General features: G+C 39.7%; 1 protein-coding gene across 5 annotated transcripts in view; it reads right to left on the bottom strand.

The window, feature by feature from the left end:
* The window catches only part of Atp8a1 (ATPase phospholipid transporting 8A1), a 209,039-nt gene that overhangs the window by 137,266 nt on the left and 47,707 nt on the right, over nt 1-24,066 (bottom strand). For 2 of the 5 annotated variants that reach the window (XM_041671068.1, XM_041671072.1), the window contains exons 6-12: nt 20,034-20,074; nt 16,211-16,314; nt 11,293-11,362; nt 9,981-10,108; nt 5,144-5,255; nt 3,675-3,840; nt 1,631-1,758 (exon numbers count right to left, since the gene is read on the bottom strand). In XM_041671068.1, coding sequence (XP_041527002.1) covers nt 1,631-1,758; nt 3,675-3,840; nt 5,144-5,255; nt 9,981-10,108; nt 11,293-11,362; nt 16,211-16,314; nt 20,034-20,074 — 749 coding nt within the window. Of the gene's footprint in view, nt 1-1,630; nt 1,759-3,674; nt 3,841-5,143; nt 5,256-9,980; nt 10,109-11,292; nt 11,363-14,192; nt 14,267-16,210; nt 16,315-20,033; nt 20,075-24,066 lie in introns of all 5 variants that reach the window. The other 3 variants (XM_041671070.1, XM_041671073.1, XM_041671069.1) reach the window with 2 other exon arrangements.

Below are 24,066 nucleotides of genomic sequence, written 5' to 3'. Positions count from 1 at the left end.
TTACAGTAGAATATTGCATTAACGAGTTTTGGCTGTGGCTCCATTGGGTTTCACACCTCTCCTGTCTCTGTTTCTGGGGCAGGCTTTTGAGTTTACATGTCATGTTGGAAGACAGACATTTGCCAAGTGAGTTGTGTTGAGAGAGGAGAAGAGAGGGCTCACACAGATCAGTCTGGAAACCACATGAAATGCTGACCAGCTAGAGGAGAGGAGGGGGTCTGAGTCAGGAGGGACAGGCATGACAGAAGAACAGGCACGAGAGGACAGCCAAGGGTAAACATCACAAAGTTATCATTCGGGAATCCATACTGTATAACATGACAACCGGCCAGAACCAGAATCCAGGAGACAGTTATTGATCTCATTTTCGCCCAAGGAAAAAGCAGGCTTGTCAGGGTCATCACAAAGTCTCTGCTGGCTAAGAGGGTAGTTAAAAAGCAAGAGCCTGCCAGGCTAACTCAACATTACCATTATATATTTGAAACCAATTCTACTTTTTGAAAATTCACATAAAAAATAGGGACTTGAGTAGCCATTTGATCGTCATGGCGCATTTACCTAATTATTTATATGAATGAGAGCCCCTCATTAACTTTAATTTATCTGCATATATAGCTCAATTCTCTGGCATACGTTCCCTGTGTGAAGTGAACTATGCCTGCTGCTCATTTCAAATTACTAAACTACACTGATCTTTTCCCAAGCACAAGAAAGAGGCTGACATTTTAGCAAGATCACTCACCACAGGAAGACAATGAACAGCTGCAAACGTATCTTTGGTTATATTTTTAAACTACTGATACTGCTCATATCCAGAGCTTTAAGATGAGTTTGGAACATAAAAAGTGAAATCAAAATTTCTCAAAAAATTCAACTTTTTGGCAAATAATGCCTGAAAATATAATTTACACAAATCCATTAATTTTAACTAAGATCAAAGAGAAAGAACAAAACAATATTTGATGGAAGAATATAGAAACCGGATGTTTACTACATCTCTCCAATATTAAAATCATCAATATAATAATTCAAAAAGGAAATCCATGCACGCCAAAATCATTTACAGAGTTGAAAATGAGCTAGATGGATGAGCAAATCCCACAGCCATGGTGGTGGAAACACAGTTACATGCTTGACTGCTTAGAAAACTCTGCTTCGAAACAGATTCTTGAGCTGCACAAATACCGAGAGACTAAGCACCTTGTTAATGTCCAGAAATGAAGGTGCACGAAGTCAGGTGACTGGACAGAGCTGTGGTAAATTATGTGGTAAATTTTATGTGGTAAATTTTATGTGGTAAATTATGACACTGCTTCTACAAGATGGATTTTCAGTTCCATACACATGGGGTCTCCTTCCTCTACAGACACTGCGTTCACAACAGGCTTCCTGAACTAGACACCAGTTTTCCTCAGGATGTCTGGTGTTATCAATTTGCCTGACTCTGAGCAGACCATGTTAAAATATAAGGCTTAAAAACTACCACCACAGAGTCATCAAAAAGGACATACAGTTAAGACTTAAAATTTTTTTTAACCTCCACTAATCAAAAGACCGTAATAGAGTAAATTTTTAAAAAGGACAAAATACATACTTAGGAAGATGAAATATAGTTTAAATTCATATTTACCCAATTTATGAAGTATGCCTGGGTAAATTTTACCACTTCTAATGTAACCAACAAGCTGATGGGAATGAGGTTGTTGAAAAGGATAATGAAAGTCAAAAAGTTCAGCCCGAAATTACTAGCGCCACCATCTGTTGGGGAGAAGAGAGAACATCATTTATAACTTTTTATGTCTTCAGTGAGAAAACCCAAATTTCCTATATTACACAGCTAGGCAAAGACTTTGCTAATAACATATCCTGATTCTCAAACCTCTCTTTCAGTGTAGAATCAAAGTTCCGTCATCACTTTCTCTAGGGTCCCACATGAGGGACTGAACCAACTTTAGACTGACAATAATCTGTCTATACCTGATATGAGTAGATGATAAATAACACAGTGTAGTAACTACTTACACAACATATACTTTGCATCATGCATATTAAGTAATCTGGATATGACTCACAGTACATGACAGAATACACAGTACAAATACTGGGTTATTTAAATGAAAGGCTTGGGCATCTGTCAGGCTATGGTCTTTTCCTGGTGTCCTAGAATCAGTTCCAATGCTACAGAGAGACAGCCGTACTTGTATTCAGTATGTTAATCCTATTAAGCCCTCCATAGTGCTATTAAAAAGTGCAAGAAACCCGGCATGGCGCCTTTAATCCCAGCACTAGGGAGACAGAGGCAGGTGGATCTCTTGAGTTCAAGGCCAGCCTGGTCTAAAGAGTGAGTTTCAGGACATTCAAGGCTAAACAGAGAAACCCCATTCTGTTCTGGCGGGGGCAGGGGAGAGTGGTGGCATGCGGCATGTGTGGATGAAAGATAAGTGCTCTAGTTATTGGTATAGCACATCCTGTTCCAATAAGGAAGTTCAGAGATATCAGGAGGGTTGAAGGTTTGTAAATGCAAAGTTTCAATTGGGCAGAAGACTTCTATGTAAATTCTTTAAAGCATTTTCAAAGCATGGTTCCAAAGCAAACACAATAGCAACTAGAACAATCCAAGTTGTAAGAACATTTATTTTTCCAGTACTGGTCTCCCGGGAGGCCTCATGAACAGTCAGTAAGCATTACACTGAGCTGTATCCTTAGCTACAGGAACATTATTCATGTGGAGGTAAATTAGCCTCCTAAGTATAACTTCTTCCTCAGTAAGGAAAATAAAACAGGGAAGACTAATATAGTGTAAGGAATATGCACAAACAAATTGATTGCAGTAATAACACTTTTTTCCATGCTGAAATAATAAATCAATAACTATAAAATAACTTGGAATAGCTGCAGAGCTAACTAATGTAATAAAAAAGTTAGATCAATGTAATAAAAACAGCTTTAAAAATCTGTTTTTTGTTTTTTTCCTGTAAGACTATTGCAATTTGTTTTCACACTTTGGGGAAATTATTTACTGACTAAGTATTCATCACAAGGAAATGCAAACTCATTTCCTAGAAATCCCCAGAGGGGACACATTAATATGAGAACAGCAGAGAATACATATTCCAGACGGAAGTGATTAAGACCACTCTCCCTGGAATAAAACGAACATTTACATAAAATTTCTTTTACTGAGTTCAAAGGAAAGCACATTTAAAGGAAGAAAAGAAAGAAAGGAAAGAAGGAAGGAGGGTAGGAAGGAAGAACATTCAGTTCAAACATTTTTAAAGCATACAAATTATGCTTTCATAATATATTCAGTACTCATAGTTTTCTCCACACATCATCTCCTTTCGTGAGTTTAACTGCCACATTTAATATATATTAGAAGGCAGTTTTTATTTCGTGTATCATGTTAATGGTTATATTTATTTATAAAGCATTTTATACTACTGTGGAATGGAGGTATGTTTTTAAGTATTTTGAAGTTTTGAGAACCTAGATTTTACTCACTTTTCCTGGAAATCTATGAAAAAAATGAAGAGAAGACTTCCAGTTATCCTAGCCACAAGTTTTCTTTTCAGAAACAAGAGGACATTCCTCAAACTAAGTTAAGATTGATGGTGAAGCAAATGCCTATTTAACTCCAAGGGAAAAAATAAGGAAGTCAGCCCTTCATTGCTTACAGTGTAGATGGAGGTACCAGTCTTTCCCAGAATGCCTTCGATTCCAAATGGCCGAGCCCACAGAACAGATAAGAGACATGGCGATTAAGATGCAAAATAAAATCAGAATCTGTACATTTGTAATCCGTTCCACATTGGAGAGCTTAAGTGGCGGACTTGTGGAATTCTGTAAAACAAAACAAAACAGAACGAATGGTAAACACTGTACAGTTCAGCATTGCTTACTTAGTATTCGATGAGGGTGACAAAGTCAGAACGGACACTTGGGCTTGAGCTGTAAACTTTTCCAAACACATGACAAGTACAATAAGGTGCCCACGGCTGCCACCTCTTTTTCTTACCATGTACACCTTTTTCTGGGCTGTAAAATAATGAGAGAAAGGGGAGGCTAACATTCATTTTGCAGACTGTGTCAGGGAAGTTAAGATGTACTTGTCTACTTAAGCAAACAAGATCTTTCCACAGCACCTACTCCTTGCCTTGGCTTAGAAAAGAGGCCAAGAAAAAGGGCCCACGGCTCTGCAAACATCTCAACATCCAAAGCTTCTCTGGTGCTGCTCGGCAGCTGTTTTACTGGAGGCAGCAGTAGTTCGAGTCAAATCATCTATGATCAGTAACAGCAGCTGCAGCAGCAGGCTGGCTTAGGAGGCAGAGGCAGGAGGACCGTGGAGCAAGCCTGACCTATGCAGCAGAGGACAAGGAAGGCTTCTCTGCTCTATGTGATGATTCAGTAGTTATGCCAGATCTGAGCATCCTCAGGACAGAAAAGGAAATCCCTCATGGCAAATATAAGTGAAGAATGACAGACTTGATAGCACGACCAGGGTAGGAGCCCTACCAACCATCTCACCTGGATTGACAGCAACATCACACCTGTATGATGTACAGGGACACTGCTCCTTAGAGTAGAACTCCTATCAGTATTTCAAAGTGAGTTTCCTATACTTGCTACACTACTGAATGCAGATAGTATTACAATGGAGAGATGAAGCCCCCAAGGATGTATAGAAACATCAGGACAATAGATGGCATAAACAGTCTTGTATGGAATGCCATGGGAAAAAAATGGCTGTTTAATTTATATTATCTTTAAATTTTATGAAAAAACTCCAAGTTTAAAATTTGATCATTGCATTATAATAAAAGCATAAAATAAATACTTTATTGCAGACACTGGTACACAGACCACTTGAAGTGAGCACTAGCAGTTGGAAAATACACACCACCATTGGGCGTTCTTGCATCATGTGATCTTGGGAGAAGTTTCTCAATGTTCCCATATGTAGAGAGCTCTTCTCACAGGGAAGGAATTTCAAGATCTCATTCACCTTGTTCCCAATATGGGTGTGTGGTATGAGGCTAAGAAATATCTGATGACTGATTTGCTCTGTTTGGGCCAAGGGCACCAAGAATGATGAATCATGCATTTCCAAAAGAGCCTGAAAAGATTTCATAGATAAAAGTCCCACCTGCATCAGCTTGGTGTCATGTCCAGTGTAGACGACTATCCCATGGACCCACTGAGTATTTCTTAACTGAGCACCTCGAAGAAGAATCTGGTCTGCTCCCAGGGGGACAGTGCTGTGACAGAGTGTATTGGCATTAGAAATGACATTGTCCAAGATGCCCAAGAAACGCACAGCCATCACAGTTATCAAAGTCGCCACCATGAAAACTTTATTTTTGGAAAGGAAGCATTTTTTTTTTCCTACCAACAATGATGATTTTCCAATATAACTGTTGGGAAGACATTTGTTTTGTCCTTAAGACCATTTCCTATATAGCTTTCTTCTCCCTGAAGGACTACAAGTATCCCCCAAATATTGGGACTACAAGCTCCAACCCCAAACGGTGATGACATTTGTAGTCGTACCTCTACCACGCTATGAGTTTTAGGTGAATTCGGGAGGGAGAAGCACTCTGATGTGATTAGTGCCCTAACAAGACAACAGAGAGCCTTCTTTGTCACATAAATATACACAGAGAAGATGTGTTTGGCCAGATGCAAAGATAGCCTTCATTAGAGTCCAATCATGCTGGATAATTTCCATTATCCAGATGGGAAGAAAAACAAATTTCTACTGACAAAACTATCAGGTTCTATCATCATGGAAGTCAGAGCAATCCAATATACTATCTCAAATGGCAAGCAATGCTTGGGGCTGCAGTAGCTGATCTCACAAATGATTTTTCCTGCGTTACTAAGTTGACTTAAGTTTATGTAAAGTGTGGAACTGGTGGAGCTAAGATATCTGTCCCCACCCTCTCAATAAACACACACAAACGCAATTTTAAATTACAGACAATTTTTTACACAATCAGGGTTTAAAAACAACTCACAGTAAAGTAAACCCAAAGCTCTCTCTGTATTCTGGCACCATCATCCCCTTTCTGAAATCAGGGCCTAGACCTAAACGTTACAGTATTCATCTTACAGGATTAGTGTCAGTTTCCCAAGCAATACAAACACATTTCCCATAAATGGTAATTATTTTAAAGCCATGTGCTTCCAAGACTTTAAATCACATTTTCATGAATAAGGCCCAGGTTGGGTCTTTTGTGTGTATCCTCTAAGGTTAACCATGGGGCATGTTATTGGGCGCGGTATATAAATTTGACTCAAGAGTACTAAGGGACTATTGCAGGTGTGTGCATTGAGTCATTCGATGCAAATGGAAGACCCAAAGTTGAATGGGTCAAAGATTCTTAATAACCATGATGGTTTTCATTTAACAAGAAAGTGAAATGTAAAAAACAAAAAGTCTGATACAAAGAAAATATACTTAAAACTTCTAGGAAAAGAAGGAAGGCATTTTCAATGAAAGTCTATAAAAAAATATAGACAGTTTGAAAAGGCTGTGGAGCTGGGGGAACTCTGTTTCTGGTGGGCTTAGGTGGTTGAGTCAGCTTCTGAGGATAGAGATAGTTTGGGCATTGGAGCTTCTTTCAGGAAATATACTCAGTCCGGATGTGTGAGTTAGAACAGCCCCTGTGGGAGTCCTCAGAAAACAGTATTTCATCCCCCATCACTTACATCCAACAGCAGCCCTTAGGGCCTCTGGGGATGGGAATGAAACTGAGACCATTGTGTGAAGGAATATAAATGCCTGAGGACTGGTTATTATGTATGAAAAAGAGGTTTAATTTTGAGTCAATCTGCAGTTATCACAATGGAGGCTGAGTTGCCAGTATGTAAACCCTGCAGGAGACAAAACCATATTGAAACCACAGAACTCTCTTGTATATATGTCAATATTTGGAGTACACTTCAGGATTGGGGTGGTGGTGGTAGCTTTGAGGCTAAAGCAGGTTCCACAAAGTCCTTGAGAAGTTAATGGATTTTGCTCCAGGGCATAAGTATACCCACCAATCTTCACCTATCTGACTGGGCTCAGTATTACAGGTGACATACATTTGTTGCTTCCCACTGTCTCCCACTGTACCTGTTCCTCTTGGAGCACCTGCCTCACCCATTCATTTTGATCTTTCTGATAAAATTAAGCATATTGTAAAATTCCAGTTCCTTAAATCTTGGCACTATCATGTAAAGTTTTCTTCATGGCATGGATTTGCTTGGCACCAATTTAATGAGAAGTTGGTTAAGGAATGGAAGCTGGCCAGGTAAAAAATGTCAGACTTGAGAAATGATACTTGTCCAAATGGCCAGATTTATCATTAGTCTATAACCATATGTTCAAGGAAATATTATTTTGAAAATTCTAGAATTAACATTTACCTCAAAGATCATAGGAAGTTTTGGGGGACGAGGTAAGTGTGCCTGCCACCTCAGGGTATGTGTCACGTGCCATTTACTTAGTATCTTATTCATATTCTAATAGTGAGAACATTGACAACATTCCTCTAGGCTGTTGGACCAGAACATCTAGCTGCCGCTTACCTGTCCACCACACCTATCTCTAGACAACATCTACTGTGTAGAGGAGGTAGGGCAAAGAGGGAAAGAATGAAGACAGGAAACAGAAGTGGGGCAGCACACACCCCATCTGTCTTGCGTAGTTCTGCCTGAATTCTTTGCCTTGCATTGTAAACCTCCTTGATAAAGAAGCCTATGCTTGCTATAGGCAATTCTTCTCCATGATGTCAGGTTCACCCTTATCAGGCTCATCCTGCTCTAATCATGGGCCATGATCTCTGCTCAATAAACCAAAATGTTCGTGATCAGCTACATTGCAGTTGGTCATGAGTGACAGCTGACCCAACTTTGTACCTCTTTCTTCTTGGAAGTTTCTTTACTCTTTCTTGGTTTTTAGCCCATGAACTTGATCTCTAATCCCTGTTCTTCTCTCAGCCTCCCAATGCTAGACAGTCCTTGGGTCGTTTGATTTTTTTGTTTATATTCAATTTCAATGATTTTTCCAGCCCCAGTGAGGAGTTTAAATATCTACGTGAACTACTATCAAAGTTCAAAGTTCAGACATATACATAAATTGGTTTTTGAAGATAGGGTCTCTCTGTAGCTTTGGAGCCTGTCCTGAAACTAGCTCTTCCAGACCAGGCTGGCCTCAAACTCACATTGATCTGACTGCTCCTGCCTCTTGAGTCCTGGAATTAAAGGCCACTACTGCCGGCCAGATATATTCAAATGCTGCTTGGACACCATAAACTTATTAAGTCCAAAACTAAAGATGATATTTCCCCTCCATAACTCACTCAAGAATCCCAAGTTTGCTCAGAAATCATGTAATACCCTACACAGCCTTATGCGATCTGGCCCATCTGTTGGCTTTCACTTCAATTTCTCTTCTTCTAATCACAGTGATTCACACTATTTATTCTGTTCAGAATTGTCTACTTCAGATACTCAAGTGATTAAGCTCCTAACCTCCTGATTAGGAGGTGATTTGAACAATCACCATTGCTCAAATGCCACCTAAAGGAGGCTGACTTCAATCACCCCGAGAGATTCCCTCCTAAAGAAATTTCCTTACCTAATAGATTTTTCTCACCTCTTGTCCTAGGCTGTATCTCCTGAAGGCTCTATTGTTTTTTTAATTAATAAAGGATAAAATTTTCTTATTTATTCCTTTATTTCTGTTTTCCCTTCATTTACTTTACTACAAGAAAGTAAGCTTACAAAATCCTATATATTTACACACTGAAATTCAATCTTTAATATTGTGGCACTTAGAATGTTGGTTTCTTGAGAAGGGGTAGTTAACTCTTGAAATGTCTGCACTCATGGGGCTGGGGAGATGGCTTACTGTGCAATCACGAAGACCTAGTTTAATTATCAGAACTCATATTTTTTAAAAAAAGCCAGGTACTGGTTGTGTTTATAATTCCAACACAGGGACTGGCAGACAGGAACATCCCGGAAGCTTCTACCCAGTCACATAGCTTACCAGCCAATCAATTGATAAGCTCACACCAGTGCAAGACCCTGGATCAGAAGACAAAAGTGGCTGGCTCCTGAGGAATGGCACCTGAGGTTGACCTGAGGTCTCTTCGTGCACACTTTTTACACAGGTGCAGTGCGTACAAGCACACACACATACACATGAGTTATGGTCTTGTGACTGGGACTGAAACCTTACAAAGGATGCCTGAGGGTCTCCAACATGCCAGGACACAGGGTGCAATACTTCCTTATCAGCCACCAAATTTGGTGCCTTGATCTTCCAGATTTCTGTTGCTCATACATTTTTGAATTTTAAGTAACTTTGTTGGAGTGAATGAATCAGTGAAAACACACAAGCAAAGGTATTTATCTGATTTGCTCATTATGGCTTGTGTAATATTTGTAAACTGTCTTTATTATCAGGTACATACGAAATTCTAGTTGAATGAGTAAGAGTGGTAATAAGGAAGTTGTAGGAAAGATGGGAATCTGGTAACAGATAACAGTGACTTTAATGATAGTATGGCCTAGAAAAAAGCATATAGAGTTATACAACAGAGTCAGACAGAAGAGATAAAAAATAGCCAGTTGTGGTACAGTCTGAACTCCTCGAGGCGTCCCGAGATCACAGGAACAGACCATGGTCATGGGCACTGGAAAGTTCATGGCAAGAATCTCAGTCAAAGAACCAGTCACAGGCTATTTAACCACCAAAGAATATTCCAGAATCCGGGAACATCACTGACAACATCTAACTGCCAGACTGGCAGAACATGGGAAGGTCCTGGATCACATTACACGAGTGGGTTGGGATTCAGCCTCCTTCCCAAAAAATGTGAGTCAGAAAACAGACATGCTTAAAACAAAGGTGGGAAGTGAGTATTCAGTGAGAGCAGAGGAAAACCATACGGGCTAAAGGATTACACGGTGAAAGTGAGTTTACCTACCCATGTCCATCCAGCCTTATGTTCCCAACAAAATCATAGAGATGTCGGTTTGGGCTTTCACACTCGATTCTGCCGGAAATTCTCATCAAACTGTCAATGTCCTTGATGTCTGATGTTGCTGGTAAGCCCTGTTGGAATATTTTCAGACAGAGTATTTTACTTAAGTATGGTGGGGGCACTCTCCAAGGTCTTACAGACAAGGAATCTCACTATTTTTCAAGTAATTCCCTGTCTTTTTATACAGTACTGTCAAACTATAATATATCCTTATCAGTGTGAGCATGGACCTTTAGTAGAAAATAATGTAACTTCTGTGGAAGTCCTGAAGTACCCAGTGTGCCAAGTAAAAATCAATCTTTGCTGCTGTAGACTCTCTGTATTTTAAAGATGAGAGGGTCTAATGAAAGGGACGAAACACAGGCACAGTCTGTTCAACAGAGCAGTTTGTCCATCCATCCTCTTCCTCCTTCTTTCGCTCCCACCTTGAGAGGGAGAAACTTCCGAGCAGTCCTTCACCCAGCTGGAGGTGACAGGCACCGAGACCATTCACCTAGCTGGAGGTGACAGGCACCGAGACCATTCACCCAGCTGGAGGTGACAGGCACCGAGACCATTCACCCAGCTGGAGGTGACAGGCACCGAGACCATTCACCCAGCCATCTGACTTCAGTTCTCTCACGACGTCCAGTTCTACCACAATCCAAACACCCCACTGGCATTGCTGTCACTCAGCAAGAAGTCAGTACTATATATTTTAATCCCATCCCCTCAAAGCTTTAAAGACAAAATCTCACAGTTGTTCTGTGCAACTTTTCATAGAATAAAAAGCAAATTAGAAATATCAAGTAATTCAAATTCCCAAGATAAATGCTTCTGAAGAGCAATGAAAATTTTGGCTTGTAAGTGTGGCAAACCCAGTGCTAACTGGGGGGGCTGAGAAAAACAAATTAACATGCCAAAGAGCTTGGAACACTGGATGGTAGTAGCACTTATCTTTCATCCCAGCACTCACAGAAGCAGGTGGATCTCTGTGAGTTTGAAGCCAGCCTGGTCTATATAATGAGTGCAGGCCAATCAGGCACACTTGTATGCATTCTTTCTCTCTTACACACACACATACACACACACACAAGCATTAAGAACTGCTACTATTACTATTATTATCATTCAAGCATTGGCTATTATACAAAATAGTATTATAAATAATATTAAAGAGAAAACAGTTGTAATTAGACGGAATCACTCTTAGACACTTAGAGGTTCTTAAACACACAGCAGAAAGCAGCAACTGGGAGCTGATGGCAGAACTCACCTGTCTAATTTTCAAGTTGGTTTCACCATCTAAGTTGGATGTCTCGATGTAGCACATGGCCTGGGGCTCACTGTTATTCGTAATTGAGAAACACAAAGATTCAGTTGGGGAAGGAAAGGAAGGTACCAACTGCCATTGATCTAAGAGTTCAGACTCACCAAAGCCATTTGTTCTAGACAAAGCTCTGGTTACCTAGCTTCTTGGTGATTCTCATTCTAACAGCGAGACAATAGGAGGCAGAGCTACTCATGCACACACTCATGGATCAGCCTTCCAGCAGGGAGAACCCCAAAAGCTACTTCCTGACAACACCGGGTGGTGAGCTTCAAGATCACATTAATGAGGAGCCACACTATGTAAACCGCTTATCCACACAGACACAACACAGACTGTTCTGAAGTCTAATGGAGGGTTGTGTCCAGATTTATCTCCAGCTCAGAAGGTCCAGTCAGGCTTCATGCTTGTAGCCCACATGTAAATTGGTTATGCAAAATGGTTGATTAAAAACTTCCAGATTGAAAAAAAAAAACTTCCAGATTGTTCCTTCTACAAGCTTGTCCTTACTAGTTTAATCCTTTAGCTGTGACGACAAGATCACACAGACCACATACTACTAAGGCTACTTTTAAAGGATGTATTTTTACAAAGTGACAATATACTTTATATTTTTTGGCCTAATAAGAAAAAACTTGTTTGAGAGGTGTGTGTGTGTGTGTGTGTGTGTGTGTGTGTGATGTTCATGTGTGGTCAGGTACATGTGTGTGTGGGAGGGCACGGATGTGGAGGTCAGAGTATAAGCTCAGCTATCAGTCCTCAGGTGCTGTCCACGTATTTTTGAAAAAGGGTCTCTCATTGGCCTCAAACCTGCTGAGTAGACCAGGTTGGCTGGTCAGTGAGCTCAAGGGATCCGCCTGTGTCTGTCTCCTTGGCTGTGAGCTTGCGAGTGTACCATCACACCTGGCGCTTTCATATAGGCTCTCAGGGACTGAACTCAGGTCCTCAGGCTTATGACCAGGCACTTTATAGACTGGGCTATGTGAGCAGCCTGACTGAGATGTCTGAAGCAGAAAAATACTAAACTAAAGGCAGTCCACCTGGCTATACTGCCTCATGACCTGAAGCTAATGTTAGGCAGTCCACCTGGCTATACTGCCTCGTGTCCTGAAGCTAACGTTAGGCAGTCCACCTGGCTATACTGCCTCGTGTCCTGAAGCTGTCACATGGGAGCGCCAGAAGTGGATTCTGTATGTGGTGACTGTGTTCTCCTGTTTTGTCAGAGCATCTTACTTTATTTGCTTGGCTGCTGCAGACATGTGAGTGCGGCCGGACCGTAAATTTAATCCTCAACTCTATAGGAAAACATTCTGAACATAACCCAAGAAGCATTCTTAAGTTAAACCAATCTCATTAACACTTGGCTATATAATAAGCCTAGTGTGTTATCTGATAAATGACTGTTAATATAAAAGAAACTTACAAGTCACAAATATTGGAATTTTTTAATCAACTTCCAATTTGTACATGTGCAAAACAAACTGCCCTAAGTGCTGGAAATGGGCATTTAGCCTAACTATGCCATCCTGAAATTAAGCAAAGTTACTTAAAGACATAGACATCAATCAATAGGTAACTTCCCACCTTCTCTAATTTTTTTTCCCATGAGCTTTTCTTTCATATAGACTGCTATTTCCCAAGCAGAGAAATCTTTCCATATTTGTATTTTCACTCTCAATTATTCCAAAAGAATGTTTTTAACTCATGGTCAAAATAGTTATTCTCACTCTGGCAACTGTCCAACTTTCTAATTTTCTCATATCCATTTGAAACATAAATGGTTTCTCAAACCGTGAAACACATTTCCCTGCTAACAGAGAAGAATGGCGACAAACAAAACACTAACTGAACTGTCGGTTGTCTTTCTAGGCAGTAAAACTTATTAAAATGCTACTAATAGATATACTTATCTAAAGCCAGTCTTATAGTAAAAAGAACAACATTCTAACACTGCCCTCCATACAAAACACCTTGTGTAGAGCTTTAAATGACTAAGAAATTAGGATGTTTAAATGCTCACTTCTACTTAACGTGAAGCCAATTAAATCACCCCAATTTGGAACATTCCTAATGATGATTTAAGACAGTTATGACTGCAGGGCTGTGAAGAAGCAGAAGAGTCAGGAATCATGCTAGTTCATAAATACCTCAGCAAGTCAGGATAACATCCAAGACACAGTCAGACGCAAAGCAAGCTTTTTTGATTAGTAAGTGGAAAAACGAAACAAGATGCAGACCACGGTACAGACACCAGGGGACGGCTGACATGGACCACAGCAATGTGCGCTTGCTCACAAGTTACAAGTGGGATAAAGACCGGTCCCCAAGCATGCAGCACGAAAACGTACGACATCCAGCCTTGTGCAGGGGTCCTCTATAAACCCTATACAAGCCCAAATTTTAGTCGCAGTCACTGCAGAAATTCCACAGAAAATTTTGAAATAGGAGAATAAGAAAACATGCTTAAAATGTAGTCAGCTTCCAGTGGTTGTTTCAGGAAAAGCTGAACACCGTACAATAACAATATGCTGGAGAGTTAGTGGCAAAACTCTTAAAGTTGAGGCATATTGTTAAAACATATGTGACTGGTGCAAAGGAAATCAACATCTCTTGGCCTCCTATTGATAATAACAGGAGCTTCCGTCTGCCCAGCCGAGGGACAAACAGCATCCAACATGGTAATCACAAAGTGCCTTTAAAACGCCTCTGATGCGCATTGTCTAGCAATAGGCATGCTTGGTGCTTTTAAGGAAGCGACCAAGCTCAACTGCGTTTGGGCGCCATTGTTGTTTGGTTTAAGGTGAGGACCCACGTACACACACCCTGTGTGACTCTGTGGTTCTGACCTGGAGGACAGACTGATGAGATCTGCTGGGAGGTGCTCCCCATTGGCCACTCTCACTATTTCCCCCACTGCCACCTACACGTCCCAGTTTAAAATAATTAAAATGGGAGGAAAAAAAAACAAACAACAAAGAAAATAAAAACCAAACAAATGGACAAAAGAGACAGAAGGTTTGAAATTATTATAGAAAAGAATTCATGTTAATAAAAATGTCTAATGCCGATTTTTTCAAAACTTATTTTGATCAGGCCTGAAGGGAAATGAAAATATTTTGCACCCAAAGGATACTTATTTGATTTTGTAAGCCCAATTTTCAATTTCTAATGTGAAAAGTTAATATTATAAATAAGTATTTCTTATCAAATTAAACATTTTATAGAGTTATTTTATCTTCCAGTTTTTTTTGTAAAAATCCTTAATTTGCTGCCAACACTATGCTTACTCCTATCAAATAAGCAAAGGAAAAAATTTAAAACTATGTGTTAGCTATCTGAAAAACAAGTATACTACATTAAGCCCCCTCTCACATACATACTGCAAAAGTAATAAACTCTGTTCTGATTCCAAAATGTTTTCAAAGTTGATCGCATCCCTATCATATTACCTTTACTGGAAAGCTGCACAGATACCTGTCTTAGGCAGTTAGGGGTATGACTGCACCATTTGGAGTTATTTAATAATTGATAAAGTATAAGTAACATATTGTGCTTTACAGAGTATAGGAGAGTAAGCCTTTGTGTCCAGAGAAAAGTTTGATTCAAGGAGGGAATGAAAAGGCCTGACCGACAACCTGCCTGGACATGAATTAAATAAAGTCTTGGTAGCTGTGTGCCATGCTTTTGTCACATAGTGGTATCCGTGGCCGCGTGCTGAAATTTCAGTTTGCTCATTTAAAGTGGAAAGTCAGTGAAACACAGAACTTTCAATGAAATTCTAACCTAATTCCAAGCCACCTCAAGCTCTCACGTAACCTAGCCAACCAAGTCCATGAGCAAACAGTTCCATTTCAGAAATGCTCCCTGACGAAGTTCTGAGCAGTCGCTGAGAACAGAAAGTCTGACTTAAGGACAGTTCTCTGTGCTACACAAAGATGCTAGTGACAAACTCGAGAAATAAAACTGCCCTGACTTACTTCAACCCCTGAATACCTGTTTCTATAAATAGCCAAGGAGCTACTAGCTTCCTGATTATGATTTACTAACTTGTCAATTATAAATATCCAATCATTTTAAACCACGACCTGATTAAATAGATTTTGAAAAAAGGACACTGTCCATATTTTTATGTGGATTTTACAAATCAAACTGTCCAAGGAAATGATGATAAACAACCTCAAGAATATTAAAAAACATTTCTTCTTAATTTATTTTTGGACTAGTTTTAAGGTTTTAAATCCTAAATTTACATAAGGACTAGTGTGATAGTTTTTAATCCTAAAGCCATATGTTCTGAATACTGATTCACAACTATCTTAAACATGAATACAACAAAAATTATCTAAATTCAGTAACAGAAAAGACCAAAAGAAAGAATAAAGTACTCTTTTTTTTTTTTGCTAGAAAACAGTATTATTTAGTAAGGTACAATGACAAAAAGAAATAAGCCACTCATCGGTTCTCTTGTACCATATCACCATAAGGAATAGGAAAGTTTGCAAGAGAGATGGTTATTGCACCATAAAGGAATGCGTGAATGAGGACTGAAAGGAAAAAATCAGCAGAGCCCAGTCCATGAACGGCATAAAGTCAATGACAGGGAGTCTTAAGCTGAGTTAGTGGTCCACACACACCACAAGGATCTGGATGTAGCCAGAGGAGATTGAGAGGAGATTCTCAAGCTTGGGCTAGGTACTTGTTCTGTATGGCAAACATGAAGCCAATCCATTTTTTAAACACTTAAAAAATCTCGAGAGGTTTGCAATTCTTCGTTTATTCTTTATTTCCTTGGAGAAACCACAAGGTCAATGCAGGGTAGAGAAACCATCCTCTACCCTGTTTGAGCATCAGTAGGTGTCTCTACCTTGATGAGAGAAGGACAATGTCAGCAGGTATATACTCTTTGCCTTTTATTATAACTATATCTCCAACATTTACCTGAAAGAAAACTGGGAATTGGTTAATTATCTGCATGAAAAGATAGCAAAAAAAAAAATATACAACCCATTGTATTAATACACAGAATAAAAAAAACATTCTAATCTTCACAAAAATGGCATAAAATTATTTAGGGGCAAATGTATATTTGTTTTTAATCTGTTACTTATCTTAATAAAATTTATTGAACAATTATAACTACTTGGTTGACATCTCAACTTCTTAAATGTTCTTGCTTTGACATAAAAATAAGAAGGAGGAAGCTGCTGGCTAAAACCTCTACCCTACCCAAGGATGTCTCAGTACAAGTTGAGAAATAATCGTATCTGTGGCTACTCTTCACAGTGACCCTCACGCAAAAAGAATCCACTTAAATTTATAATTTAGAGAGGAAGAAAACATCTAAGATTCTAAGTTCCTGAGTCACATGTTCAGGGTGAGTGGAAAAGCTCAAATCCACACCTACCCATCACATAGTCCTATGCTTGGCATAACTGTAATGAGACTATAATTATAATTAAAGTAAAATAAACAGCAAAGTTTGTTTATTATGCATTTACTATCCCTGAGTATGGTATGAAGATGAATTAAAGTCCTTTGTGGCCAGAAACTATTAGAAATGATTTGCCAGTGTTCTTACTACTTTTGGCAAACAATGCATCTCCCACTCAGCAATACCTGGCTCTACTTCCTTAGTGGGAATCATGACAGGGAATTACTGCAGATAGGGCCATTGTGCTCGGTTTTATCTATTGGGAGAAATAGGTGAGGGAAAGTTGGAGGGGCCATCTTATAATCTACAGTATGTACACTAGTTGTTTAAGGAGGAACGTGTTGGATAACATGCTCAAAAATAAAGAAAGATCACTTTAGTTGAAACTTGCCATGTGGAATATCTAAAAGTGACAAAATACAAAGGTTCCTGGAATCGAACATCAATTGCCTCAAAAGAGGGTGTAAGAAAAAAAATTACAATTATAAAACTGGTAAGCATAAATACTTATTATCCTTTAAAAATGTGCAGTGACAGTTAACTAATAGAGCAAGGACAAGAGCTTGATTTTATGTTTAAAGTATAATGTTGTGAATTTTTTGTTTTATTTGCTGCAAGTATTTAATACATTCCCCAGTTATCTGTGGCATCTTTTGTTATGCATTAGGTTTAAAATTTATATAATCATGATCATGAGATACTGATCTTCCCAAACACTCATTGAAGACCTTTGTTCTATTAGTGTGTATTTCAAAACAGCATTTTTATGCTTGCTTCTTGTAGCCAGATGGAATTTAATTTTGCACAAATCATGATTTAGATGTAACCTAAATATTCATTTTTTTTGACCTTGCCAATCTGCAATGTTTGCCTCACTTATCAAATAATGAACATGCGTCATTTCAGGACACTACATTCTTTTCTATTTTATTTGTTAGTATCTACTTTTGAACAGGCTTTTAAGGCAAATGATAATTTCTTTGGAAGTATGTTATGTTCATAATCTGAAACAAGAGATCTCACTTTTAATATTGAAAGAACATGTATTTGTGCATTTATTGGTATCTTTTGTGGGGGGGGGCGAGAAAGAAGGCAGCTTTTCTTTAGATGTCAAAGATTCACATGAGTGAGGCTGCTGTGATAGCATCTCCTGGGATCCCAGCGCTCAAGAAGCTGAGTCAAAAGACTGGCTTGGTCTGAAGCCAGTTGCTGTCTTTCCACAGGTCACATAGATTTTGTATGTAAGCATTTTACATTATCAGTAGGAATGAGGGCTCTTTTTCCTGTTTCCTGATGATACTGCAAACATCAAAATATTGTGAGTTTTGTGTGTTTATCTTGAATTCATCACTGAACCAACTTTGGGAATGCAATTATCTAGTTATAACTACTAAATAACTTCAGCTCTTTTTATTTAGTTGGGTGGCTTCTGAGTGACAATCTAAATTCTGTCTTTTTAAATCATAATATGGAATATGCATGTTAAATTTGGCCCTGACCTCAAGAACGACTAACAAAGCTATCATCACGGGTAACCAGTCAGTGATTCATTGTCTTTGTCTATTAAGAATTTAAAAATGTGGCTGGGCGGTGGTGCCGCATGCCTTTAATCTCAGCACTCGGGAGGCAGAGGCAGGCGGATCTCTGTGAGTTCAAGACCAGCCTGGTCTACAAGAGCTAGTTCCAGGACAGGCTCCAAAGCTACAGAGAAACCCTGTCTCGAAAAACAAAAAATTTAAAAATGAGTTGGGCAGTGGTGGCACATGCCTTTAATCCTAGCACTTGGCAGACAGAGTGGATCTCTTGGAGTTTGAAATCAGCCTGGTCTACAGGGCTAGTTCCAGGACAGGTTCCAAAGCTAAGAAACCGTGTCTCGAAAAACAAACAAAACAAAACAAAATAAATTAAAAATGATAGTTGCAATAATCCATATAGACTAGCATAACCTCAAAATAATGATCGCCATTAGGAAATGCGAAGGTTAATTTTACAAGGGAGCAGAAGAGAACTATTGCCTGACTGTATATTCCCTGAGCAAGAAGTTTAGGAAAGAAGAAAAAAAAACCTGATATATTATTTTTCAAAAATGCGCCTTTCTGTTAACTGTACTGATAATCTAAATCCAATCCACTGTATCTGATTCTACCCCATCTGTCTTGTCTATGAAATGTCTAAGTCCACAAGGACCAGATGAGCCCATGAAGGCAAGTTCCTCCTGAAAGTTTTTGGCTGTATTGTTATCGACTTTATTCTTCTGCAACAGAGCTGATTAGCACAGAAATACAACACCCTGAAGGCATTTTTCTCCTTATTACTTTAATGTCAAAGACCAGAATGCAGAGAGATGTGAATGTTCTCATCTCTGGAAGAGGAGATGTCAGCTGCTAGTCTAGCCGCTGATTTAAAAAAAAAAAAATCAACAAAAATGGAATTAGTTTCTTATTGAGAAGAGACCCTATTCCTTCACGGTCAGAAGGGAGAATCAAGTGCGTGGACTTTAGTGGGGTGTACATGAATTGGCAGCAGGCAACACTTTTGCTGTCTCAGCCAAACACTCTGCTGTGAGATATATGTCCAGTGTCCACAGCAGTGGCCTCCAAAAGGCCATGTAACGAGTCACCACGGCTATCCACTGTGGATGACTGGGGGATCCAAGTTCTGGAACTAAGAACTGACCGTCATTTTTGCTTACCTTCAAGGCCTAACAAGAATGGACACCTGGGTAGCCCTTGTCAAATTACAACTCCCCCCACTAAATGCCGAGGCAGAGGTCTAGCAAGCAGATCTACCTCCAAAGCCAAGGACTGACTCCTGCTTCATTAGAAAATGATGTTTAGTTTATACGACTACTTTTCTGAAAATAATAGTAATAAATAAATGGGGTGATTTCACTACATGAATTTAACTAAAACATGCAAATGTAAAATATCAGAACTTGAATTTTTTTTTACTTGGACAGTAGATGATCAAAACAAAATTTATAAAACAAAATAAATAAAATCTATGAAAGGAGTGCTCAAAATATACTGTGAAACAGGACTGTTCTGGACAGAACTTTCCAAAATAGCCTTCCTGGACGAGTACAGAAATGCTCAGTGCACAGAGCTAAGGCAGACTCACAGATCTTCACATTAACTACTAAACAGCCTCCATATCAGTGGAGTTGCTGATGGCTGCCTGTAATAGTACACAGTTACGTCTATAAAGTGAACCTCTATGCACTTCTTTCGCGGCAAAATAAAAAACGAATGCATACCTTTTCCCAGTGAACAATTTCCCAAGCACCATTTCTCAAAACTGCAAAGAGAAGACATGACAGGTTAAAGAACACACCCTTACTACCAGACGCAAGCCTCTGTCTAATGGAACGGTTGCTCGAAATGAATGGCTTCGAGCAAAATGACGAGCAGCAATGTGACACCTTTAAGAACCAGCGGTGGCAGCAGGATCACATATGGAAATAAAAACTTCCAGTGTCTATGTCAGCCCCCACAGTGACTCGCCTCTCACTCAAGGCAGCTTTGTTGGAGAGGCTACATGCCTCCTCCAAGACACAGGGAAACGGCAGGAGTAAGTTGGGGTGGGGGTGGGGAGGGAAAAAACACACACAAAAATTATATAAAAGGGAAGCAACTGGCCTACATCCATTTCCTAATGACAACCATTATCCTCAGGTTGTGCTGGTCTACATGGATTACTGTAACTATCAACTTCTAAACTTGAATACACAAAGAAAATACAACAGGGACATCATAGATTTCTTATTAGTAAGACTGTAATACAACGGAGCAATCAAACAAAATATGTATTATTAGGTCCATAATAATGCAAAAACATTTCATGTTTGGCTTACTAGAACAAGTGAAGCAAGCTATTCTAACATTATGAGAGAAGAGTGGGTTTTGTATATGGGCTTACTGCTGCAGGGTACAGCACACTTACTCAGTATCTCTAAGCCCACCCACTCTAGGTGTGTGATGTGATGCTGAGCACACTATGCATTCCAAAACCAGAAAACAGTGCAAGGCAGTAATGGGAGATAGCAACACCGCACACCAAGGAGTTAAAGAAAAAAAAAAATCATGGTCCATTGATAAATGACACAGACATTAAAGCTTTGAGGGCAAAGCCAAGGTTTGCTTTAATTAGAAAGAGCACAGCACATCCACAATGAGAAATTACAAAATGAACAATTCATAGTTGCTGTAGAATAATCCTTCTGTACACTGTGGATATGTATTACTCTCATTGGTTAATAAAAGTTGACAGGCTAGAGGCTGGGCAGGAAGTTAGGTGGGAAAGCCGAACTGAGAATGATGAGAAGAAGGAGGGCGGAGTCAGGAGAGAAATAAGACAGCCACACAGGAAACAAGACACATGGAAATACACAGATAGATAGGAATGGGTTAATTTAAATGTAAGAGTTAGTTAGTAACAGGCCTGCATTACTGATTGAACGTTTATAAATAATGTTAAGTCTCTGTGTGGTAATTTGGAAGCGGCTACTGGGATGGGAGCCGGTAGTTCAGACAGGAAAACTACTGCCTACATTCAGAAAAAAAAAAAATACACGGTATTCAGTTCCTTTGGATGTTAGAAGAGACAGAGAGGAACCCTTTAGAAAAAGTCATGAAAACAAGCACAAAGCATTAAATAGCAAACCCAATATTAATTCCACATCATGTTTTAAAATTGGTATTGTAATAATATACACTATTTTATTTTTATATATATATTTTTATATTTTTTTATTTTTTATACACTATTTTAATCTAGATAAAAATTCTTATGTTTCCAAATTCTCTTAAATCAGGGCTCATGTCTCACTTGGCTCCCTATTTCTAACGTTCTGCACCATTTCTGCCACTGAGACATCCAGATGTTGTCAGAAAAACAAATGCAAGAATAAATACCTTGCGAGACATTTTGGTGAGCTGATAACTTTATTAAATTCAGTTTCAACTATACACACCCAGGATTCTATCTAGTCTGTAAAACTCTAAGGCGAGCAGAGAACACACAAACTGACTCCACAAGGAAGGCTGCTCTTTGCAGTGTCAGAGGACACATCTCACAGGAAAGCCCGGGCTTAGGCTGTGTCTACTGATGCTTCCTCGTGTCTTCCTCAGAATGGTTTGTCACCATGAATCAAAATTAAAGGGGCAAACATGCTGCATGTTGCTCTTGTCTCTCTTGTCTCCCTAACCACCCCACACACAAGCATAACACACGCGCGCGCGCACACACACACACACACACAATTAAAATAAATCTTTAAAAATGTCTTGTTTTTATAATATTATTTTTCCTCATCTCAAACAGACTTGTGTATGAAGGCACATGTATATGTAGTGTGCCAGCATGTGTACTTGTGTGTATGGGGGTGCATATGCACTTGTATGTATATGGAGGCAACATGCTGATGTCAGGTATTTCCCCCAATTGTTCCCCAGCTTATCTTTTTGAGATGAGGTCTATCACCCAACCAGATACTTTCTGGTTGGATAGACCGCCTGACCAGTGAACTCCGGGGATCTGCCTGTCTCTGTTTGCCCCACGTTAAAGTTATTGTCAGTCATGACTATAACTGATATTTGTTGTTCCGATAAATAGACATGGGGATCTGAGTTCAGGTCATCATGCTTGTATGACAGAAATCTTACTGACAGAGCTCATCTCTATGACACAGCTACTGCTGACTTCCCATCTTCACTTCTTGCCATTCCCTTTACACCCTCTCTGTGCTTTCTGTTGTCAAAGCACCCTGCTCTTTCTGGGCTCCTTTGTGCATGGTTCTGTGATCAGAACACTCCTCCATACCGGCTTTCGTGCAATGTTCTCAGGTAACTTTTGCGGATACTCGGCCCTTTATCACTATCTCAAGACTAAATAACCTTCACTTCCTCCAGAATACAGATCCCAGTCTTACTTATATGTGTAGCTGGGGAGGGGCTGTTTCCTCCCCAAACTCTAAGAGTCAGAAGAGTGGCAACCACCCCTATTCTGCTCACTAGTATGTCCAGGGTTACAACACTGCCTCATGAAAGTACCTGGATGGAAAGCCGGGTTCACTGGTGTCCCCTAGTGACCATAAGAAGTCAGAAGAGTAGTTACACAGATGTATTGATGATACAACCCTACTCCCTAGCAAATGTCATAATAAAATATACAGTTGTAGAGGAAACTACTTTAGTTGTTTCTCAAAAAGTCAAACACATAATTGCCACAAGACCCTGAAATCCCTCCCACTCCTGGGTGTGTAGCCCCGAGAGAAGAGAAAAGCTGTTTCACGTGTAGCTTGTGCATGAATTCTCTGCAGCATGACTTATATGAACCCCCAAGTGGAAATCACCTAGATGAGCATCAACTGCTGTCCAGATGAGCACATGTGGACTGGCCTGCTGTGGGAGGTCCTTCTGAATGTGTTGCTTTTATTGGTTAATAAATAAATAATCTGTCTTGGGCCTGGCAGGGCAGAATAGAGGCAGGTGGGGAAAACTAAACTGAATGCTGGGAGAGAAAGAAGGCAGAGTCAGAAGACACCATGTAGCCTCCGCCAGGAAGAGATGAAGGGAAACTTGCCAGTAAGTCACAGCCACATGACAATACACAGATTAATAGAAATGGGTTAAATTAAGATATAAGAGTAAGCCAGCAATATGCTTAAGCTATTGGTCAAACAGTATTCCAAATAATATAGTTTCTGTGTGATTATTTCAGGAATCTGAGTGGCCAGGAAACAAACAAGTGGCCTGCCATTTAATAGTATGCTCCATGTCACAGAAAGGAGTGAAGAGCTAAAAGGATGACGTGGATGAACCCTGAAGATACACCAAGTGAAAGATGGCAGATTGTATGATCACACTTATATAAAGTACTTAGAATAGACAAATCCATGGAGACAGAATGCAGATTAGTGGTCGCCAGGCTCAAAGAATGGGACAGTAGGGGCTGGTCACTCACATGTGTGGGTTTCTTTATGGGGTTCTGAAAACGTGCTGGAACTGGGTGGTGTGGTGGGTACACAGTCTCCCTGAATCAGCCGAGGCCCCAGGGCTGCCCACTTTAAGATGGGGAATATTCTGGCAGGTGAGTGATAACTGAACAAAAATAGCCACACAAATATGCAATGAGCTATTGAGACATTTGCTTAAAATAGATGTCTCGGTTTTGTAAGTCGCTAAAAAGATTCCCATGGCAAGCATTCGAAAGCATTATGTAAAAAAAGATGAAGTAACATACTCGTCAGCTCGGGGGCCACCCCTCCAGTTCTAACATCTAAGCCAGGG

Source organism: Microtus oregoni, unplaced genomic scaffold (genome assembly GCF_018167655.1).
Source record: "Microtus oregoni isolate MIOR12 unplaced genomic scaffold, Mior012 000021F_ref0000039, whole genome shotgun sequence".
Taxonomy (NCBI): Eukaryota; Metazoa; Chordata; class Mammalia; order Rodentia; family Cricetidae; genus Microtus; species Microtus oregoni.
The sequence above is the reverse complement of the archived record's forward strand: the minus strand, read 5'-3'. Positions and strand labels throughout refer to the sequence as shown.